The sequence below is a fragment of the Mangifera indica genome, chromosome 10, assembly GCF_011075055.1.
Source record: "Mangifera indica cultivar Alphonso chromosome 10, CATAS_Mindica_2.1, whole genome shotgun sequence".
NCBI classification, from domain to species: Eukaryota; Viridiplantae; Streptophyta; class Magnoliopsida; order Sapindales; family Anacardiaceae; genus Mangifera; species Mangifera indica.
In genome coordinates, this window is record NC_058146.1 from 4,515,400 (window position 1) to 4,523,672 (window position 8,273).

The window sequence follows — 8,273 nt, forward strand, 5'->3', positions numbered from 1 at the left end:
AACAGTCGAGAATATACCTTAGTATACCACCCAAACCACCCTTGGAAGCAACTTCTCTGAGGTTTAAAACTCAAGTGATTCTCTATTGCCATTATCACAGATCAAGCATACAATTTATGTAAACAGCAGCATAAAATAACCAAACCAAAGCATCAAGATATCGAACCATGATATGGGAAAAAGGTTCCTTAGACAAAATGAAAAAACACAATCCATGCATCGGAAAAATTCCAAACCCTCCTAAAGGCAGGCTGTCGCTGCCTAACGACATTTTTGTACAGTCACAATCACAATTTTACTATCTCCTCCCTTTTTACACGCTTAAAACTTGTAAAGTAAAATAATCTCTTCAGGGCATCAGTTTTTTTTCACCATCTGAGCCACAGCTAGCCTGATTCTAGGTATATCCTCAAACTAACAAATGTACAGTTTTAAGTACAACCAACAACATTTTTTATTTCCAATCAGCTCCCAAATCTATCTGAATAAATAGACTGAGCCGGTACTAGACATTAGAAAGAAAAAAAGAAAAGAGACAAGCACTCATACTATCCTCAGTTAGCTGTACAACAACTTCCTTTTCTATGCCTTCTATGCAGCATGTGGAGTCATTATGCTAATCCTCCTTTCTGCAAAAGATAAGCCCTTGTTAGAAATGTGTCCTTTGATGAGAATTGGAAGATGGCAAGAAACCAAAATGTAGTTAAAGCAAGAGAGAACGTACCCCCGGCTGCAACAAGTTTCTCTACACGTGCAACTATATGCTTCCCGTAAGTATACTTCTTCAAAGCATTCAAGTGAACCTTTATTCGGTTGAGAATAAGTTCAAGTTGCTGGTCATCACAAGTTTCCAGCACCTTCTGTACAACATAGTTTGCAAACTGATCCTTCATCATCACCTGATATAAACAGGAGGAATGAATATTGATATGAAATCATAGTTAGTTTAGATAACCAAAATAACCAAAACAATGAATAAGAAAAAAAAATGTAAATGGTGCATTATGGATAACCAACAAACCTGAAGAGGTTCATTTTCATCAATTGATCCAAGCATCTCATTCACCAGGGTCTGACGTTCTGCAGGAGTTCCAAATGTTAAACACTTCTCTATAACATTGGAGGCAAACTTCTGCTGGCTCATTTGAACTATCTGCCCAGTTAATTTTCTAATTATTGCAGAGCGCTCATTGGGTTTTCCGTGCTCCAGTACATGCTGTGGTATTATAAACGAGAAATCAGAAGAATGGGGAGGACAAAGAATATAGTTATGCAATATTTTCCACACCAGACACCACAGACTTGCATGAAAGGAAAGAAACTGACAAGAAGAAAGTATCAGTAACTTAATAGCTAAAGGTCAAGGAAGAAACCCTCGGCACGGAAGGGAATAATAAACTTAAATTTCACATGGATTCTGTAGTTCATTTCTTGATCGTTTAATAATGTGAAAAGATTAGTTGAGAAAAGATTCTAAATTACTAAAACTTGCACCCTCTACTGTCCCAAAAGTTGGACCATCATTCCACTCCATTCCACAGAACAGAACCTTTGCTCAAGTTTCAGTATCAAAACTGATCTTTGAACAATGCTGTGCTTTGTTGCTTCCCTCAATCAACAAATCCATAAAATGAGATTCTTATAGGTTTTTCCACTCAACTGGTTCAGCATCCGAAAAAAGGCTTAGATGTTCCAAAGTGCAGCACATCAAGAGTAAGGCAAAAATATGTATATCATTGTCAGTTACTGCTCAATTCATCTGTTGGAATAAATAACAGCCACTAATAAACAGACCATTAACAGCAATGACATGCCATATCAGTACAATCAACTTTTGTGGGTTAAAAAGCCACCAAGAATCAAAACAAACCTGTACAACATAATTCCCATATTGATCTTGTGCCAACATGCAAACTGATGCCAGAATCTCATCCATCATTATACATTGGGTTTTGGCATCATGGCAATGTTCCAGGACTCTCTGTCACATGAAAGTTATACTTTTTAGTACTAGAAGTGTTAGCTGGATCATCCCTGGTCATGATATCTAAAAACAAAAACTGTGTGCTAAAAAATAAGTATCATGAACCTGTATTACACGACAACCATACGGATGAGTAGACAGTGTCACAACTTGGTCATAAAATGTTGAAACAATAAACTGGATAGAATCTTCAGGTACACATTCGATACATTTCTGGATGACGTGATTCCCATTCTGATCACGAACACAGCGCATGATATGACTATCAAGCTCTGTCACCATCTGAATCTGCTGATCCAAGTCAACTACTTCTATTGCCTGACAGATCAAAGTGTGTTAAATTCAATCCTAAGATGTAAAATAAAAAGGTAAAGGATTAATTAACGCATGCATCCAATCTTATGAATCCTACATCATACAGTATAGCACAATGCTGCAGAGCATGGGAAAACATCTATGTACCAAAATCTGAAACAAACATTCTCAGAATGAAGATATATTGTCAAAAACTTGGATTTACTAAATTAAAAAATACCTTCTGGATCACTCGACAGCCATACATCTGGAGACTAAGAGTTAGCACATGCCCAGTTAATTCGTTAGCAAGTTCTCTTATCTGGGCAGCAGTTCCATGTTCAAAAAACTGAGGATAGCATGAAACAATAGCCATGAACAGTCAACATTCCATGATTGCTATAGATTTAAAAAAGGAGCTCCTTTTAACAGAAGAATAATAACATACTCTATAAGATCACCAAATACCAGATGTTTTACATTAGGAGTACCTTTTGAATAACATAATTACCAAACACATCAGTCATTAATGTAAGTGCTTGAGGCATGATCTCATGGAAAACCATATTTTTCTCGTCTGTTGTTGCAGTTTCAAGCTTCTGTTGAATAAACCGACTTCCATACTGATCCGCACTGTAAAGATAATAATAAATGAAGAATTACAATTCTTTGTTGCCACAATTAAGAAGAATAAAAGGGTAACCAGCAGTATATACCTGAACTCAACAACATGACAAGCAATTTCTGACAGTTCAAAGCATTTAGTTTTATTGCTTTTAAACTCATCCAGTAAAGAGGACGCAAAACTTTCATCCAAGCCACTACCACCTTCTGAGTGCCAAGGTCCCATGACACTCCCAGATAGATTCCTCATCCCAGAAGAAAAGCGCAGATTACGCTCCCCAAGCCTAACAGGACTACCTGATCCAACAGGAGAATTGGAAAGAAGGGGACTCCCTGGATATTGAAAGCCAAGACTAAATGCAGGATTGCCATAGAAATTATGATTCAAGCTACTGGATTTACCAAGATAGGGAACACCATACTGAGATTTTTGAGGTGATAGCAGTGCTGCTAAGTAAGCTTTCTGGAGTCCAAGTAAATCCATATATGAATTACCAATGTCCATAGAGGGGTCACTGAGAGATGCAACCTGTGCTGCAGCATATTCATTTGATCTCAAGTACTGAAGATACAAAGGGTCCATCAGAGGCATCTGAAGAGCGTTACCAGAAGTGTGATTCCCCGGTCTATTAATGTTTTGCAAGTCCGCAGCTGCTGCCATTATATTTGGACCTAAACCCAAATTTGCCCCCAATGCTCTAGCATCCAAGCCACTTGCTCCCATTGCAGTGGCGGCAGCAGCACTTTCAAATAACGGTGGCAAAGCACCACTTCCAAGCGGGCTTCCCATCATGGGTGGTGATGAAGGATTCATCGCAAAACCATTTAAGCTAAAGTTTGAAAAGGTAGAATTCATGTTGCCAACCATTTGAGCTTGAAAAGGTGAACTTCCTCCACCATTGAGAGTTGGAGTAGAGGGTCCTTTTAGGAATGAGTTTGCAGATGACAAAGCAGGCTTATGCATATCAGCCATGAAAGAAGTGCTGCTCATATCAGTCCCAAGTCCACTGCTTTTACCCATATTTGAATAAGATCCTTTAGTTGAGTGAGAAGCAGAATGCATTTGAAAATGCCCAGATTCCGTCTTATTTAAGTATGAATTTTGTTTAATTTGGTTTGCATCACCTTGCAAATTGAATAGACTATTGTGATCATCAATTTCATGTTGATTTTGTAACTGTGAATGATTCTCTTGATCAACCATATCATCTGTTGATAGATTCAGGCCAGACATAACAGCTGCTAGGTCTGCAGAGTCATTCAAACTTGAAGAAACACTATTCAATGAGTTTTGGCCATTGACACTTCTTTTCTCAATGGTAACCCTACCTTCTCCAACTGGTGGAATGCGAGGACTAGGAGCCCTAGCTACAAGTTGTGGATCAGGTGTGGTGCTTCTAGACAAGGAAGCGCTTAAAGCAGATGCATAGGAATGCGAAGCTGATGCACCAACATTTCGTGCAGCTGGCAGACCCTGTTTATTGGCACCAGAATGCAAAACATCAATGGTTGCCATTTCACAGTGCAGATGAGTAAACTGGGCTTCTGAAGTCTCAACACCATCCTCAAATGCATTGCGACTAGCAGAACGAGAAGGATGCCTTGAAACAGGGGCTGCATGATTTATATCATCCTGCAGTAAAGGAACAAGTATGAAGCATTTGTCGAGTGGGAAAAGAATAGCAAATAGGTCAAGAAACAAATTGAGCAAATATCTATAACACTATCATTTGAGCCAAGGAACACAAAGTATGTACACCAGAAAAGGCTGAATGGAAACATTTCACAAAAAAGAATCAAGCAAAGTATGGAATTAATTACAAGAGATGCATTATTATTTGAAAATTTCACAGAATTGCAAATTATACTAACATTTCCAAAAATGCAAAGCCAGTAAGGACTCTCCCTATTCTCTGTTACAGGGTCACCAATCATTGCCCACTATATCGCCACTTCCAAAACACCAAAAGAGAAAGGTATTAATGTTATTAATCCATTGACACAATAGATGTGGCAGGTTAATCCTTTGATAACATTACAAAACAAGATGTAATTGGTGAACAGATCACCGAAGAACAGCCAAATAGAGAGAAGGCAAGTCCAACAACATGAAGCAATTAAATGAACATCAGAAATTAAAAAAAAAAAAAAAAGAATTCTCATTGGCAGAAGGATATATCCAGCACTCATTGGAACTGATTTCATGCTTCAAGACCTTCAACAAAAAAGTTGACCTCTTTTTCTTTCCCTTCTCTCTTTCTTTAATGAGAAAGGCACAAAAATGGTCATTATCATAATGGAAAAACTAGATGACATAAGCTTAAGATTTACACGAAAGGAAATGTATACACATGCGTCCATTACTCAAACAACCTCCATGAAATTATCAAAATATGACCATTTCCAGTTTAAACGCAAATCCTTATCCTACCAAAACTCCACCATCATTTACAGACATTAATAGACACAACAAATCACAAATTTTCAATGTGATAATCCACTTATAATTAGCATGACAAAATAACCTCCTATTAGTCAATTTCATCCCTCAATAAAACATCACATTCCTCCTACCCAATCTAAAAATCTAAAATCCAATTAATAAACCAAACAAAATATAATATTAATCATAGAAAACCAAAGCAATATCAAATTTATTCAGCCAAACCAAACCAAACCAAAACCACAACAATTATCACCAATTTTTCACCTGAATGATCTCCGCAATGCTCTTCTGCCTACTCCCCAACCCCAAACGAGGCAACCCAATCAACCCATCTCCTCCCCACGCTCCTCCACCGCCACCACTAGCACCACCATTATCCTCATCGCTCCCTCTAAATCCCGGCTGCACCGCAAAAAGCGACCCATTTCCCTTCCTCCTATCACCAATCCCTCCCACTTCTTCGCCTCCTCTCAGCCTCTGTGTAAACCTCCAATCCTCCTTGGACAACAAAGGTGGAGGCAACCTTGGATTCAAGTTAACGTTAGAGTAATAATAATTTACATACGCTGGATCAGCCCTCAAATCCTCTTCACTCGAGAAGCCACCTTTGTTGCCGCTAAGTGTATTGAACAAACCACTGATTGAGTTCAAAGAACCTTCAACAGTTGGTGGGGCTGACCCACTTCGATAAATATTGAGTTCCTTCTCAGGATCAGTCGCACTAGTTGCAGTATTGACTGATATTTGTTGTTGTTGTAGTTGTTGCTGCTGCTTTTGTTCACGAACCAGCTTGCTTAAATCTTCAACGTAATCCGAGCTCTTAAACATGGATGATCGCACTGAAATATCCGGCATCATCTTTGAAGAGGAATTACAAGAAGAAGAAGATTATCAATGATCATTTACGCATAAAAGATGAAAACTTTGAGCTAAATATTGTTAATTTCCACATGGGTATGTAGCTACAAGCTTAAAAGATACGATTTTTATTATCAAAACCAAGAATCCATGCCTTTGAAAAACGAAAAGAAAACCCAGAAAGCAAGACTAAGCCTCGATTGTGTGAGAGTGGACTTAGTTATGTACAAACAGGAATGGATCGGATTGAGAATGGATAATTGATGGAGGCTTTTGCCATTTGAGAAAGACAAAGAGAGTGAAGTGTATAAGACTCAGATGAAGGCGGTAATAAGTTGAGAGGAAGAGAGATCTGAGCCGTTGGTCAATGAATGGACGGTTAGGATTGATTCTGAATCGATTTGTTCTGACAACATTATGTCTTAGGGTTTTATTTCCAAGATTAAACGATAAATTATACTTCCGTCTGATATATATACAATTTTTTTTAAATTGGCGCGCTGATCAAATCAGTAATCTAATTTTTTAATCGATTTAATTGTACAATTAATTAGGTTAATACAATATTAAATTATTATATATATTTTTAATAATATAAAATATTTATCACTTATTTTAAATATAAAATATAATTTTAAATGTATTAATTAAACAATTAATATTTTAATATATAGATGAATAAAAAAATCTAAATATAAATTTTATTATTAATTTAATTAAAAATTTATCAATTATAATTCTTTCAAATTTTAATATAACAACCATTATTATTATATAAATTCAATTTTGTTGGTTTTAAATTAGTTCAACAAATTTATTAAGTTTGGTCAAATTTTAAATAAATTAATATTTATATATAAGTTGAACTGAATTATAAAATTAAGTTAGATTATAAATTAATTTACAATTTAATCAGTTTAATTACTTAATCCACTCTCATTTTAAAAATACGTTACATATATTTGTTAATATTAATAATTTTTTTAAATAATTATTATTAACACATAATAAAAATAAATTAGCAGTTGTAATTGGAGTAAGATATTTCCAAATATATTATTATAATAATATTTTTAAAATTTATTCGTGATAATAATATAATTGCAAATGGTTGTTGATGAAAATTAAGTGGTAATAATGGAAGTTGGGTGCCAAAGCTTTATTTTTATTGACCATTTGAAGAAGCTACCAAATTAATGCAAATTTGAGATTCTTTGTTTTCACTTGGATTTGGGCTCTTAAAACCATGTAAGCTCTGGAAGTAGAGCCGAATGCAAGAGATACACTTGTTGTGTTGTGTCGTGTTCATACACGACAAACTTTAAACATAGTTTATAGTTTCTGTAACAATGCCACGTCATTGGTCTACTACCACCACGCTCCTCTATTCGCAGGCAGTTAACAAAACTTTAATTGGAACACGTGGCAAGACTTGCTAGGTCCCATTTTCACGCTTTTTGACTGTGCGTGGTATAAGTGTGATTTTTTACACCTGAACCAGCCTCGACAAGAGTCTTGATCTATTTAGCAATGTGTTTTAAAATTGCATTAATAATTAAATCGGCTACTTTATTTGTTTATAATTTAATAAGTTTGATTAATTTAATCAAAGAATAATAAAAAAAATTTAAAAATCAAACTCAAGTTTTGATCGATTCATCCGATCAAATCTGATTTTTAATCAGGGTTGATTGAGTCAATAATAAAATCAATTTTTTATACTAACATAATCGAACTTATAGTTAGTTCTTAATTCAATCGATTAAATTGGTTGGTGTGGTTCGATTTTCAAATCATTGCTATTTAGTTTGGTTAGTTACGTTAATCATAAAATAATGATTTAACTTCGTAGAGTTTTTTGTTAAATTTTAATTGTTGATGTCATAGTTTATTTTTTATACAATCATTTATTGTGATTTAGTTTATATGTCACAAATAAATATGTGTATTTGTTATATGAGTGTTCATCGATCATTGAAAAATTTTTAAATTTTGGGTATACAGGCATGCATACCTTTATGCACAATTATACATAACATTATTTTATAAATTTTTAGATATATTACG

At 35.2% G+C, this 8,273-nt stretch overlaps 1 protein-coding gene across 1 annotated transcript; it reads right to left on the reverse strand.

Annotated features, from left to right (window-relative positions):
* Positions 1-173: 173 nt before the first annotated feature.
* On the reverse strand, positions 174-6,596 carry LOC123228442 (pumilio homolog 1-like). The gene is made up of 9 exons (XM_044653878.1): positions 5,613-6,596; positions 2,995-4,535; positions 2,770-2,911; positions 2,520-2,627; positions 2,090-2,302; positions 1,871-1,981; positions 1,022-1,216; positions 725-899; positions 174-629 (listed from the first exon to the last, which is right to left on the reverse strand). Exons 1-9 carry the CDS (start codon positions 6,204-6,206, stop codon positions 592-594), a joined length of 3,117 nt encoding a protein of 1,038 aa, XP_044509813.1. The 5' UTR covers positions 6,207-6,596; the 3' UTR covers positions 174-591.
* Between the last annotated feature and the right edge of the window lie 1,677 nt (positions 6,597-8,273).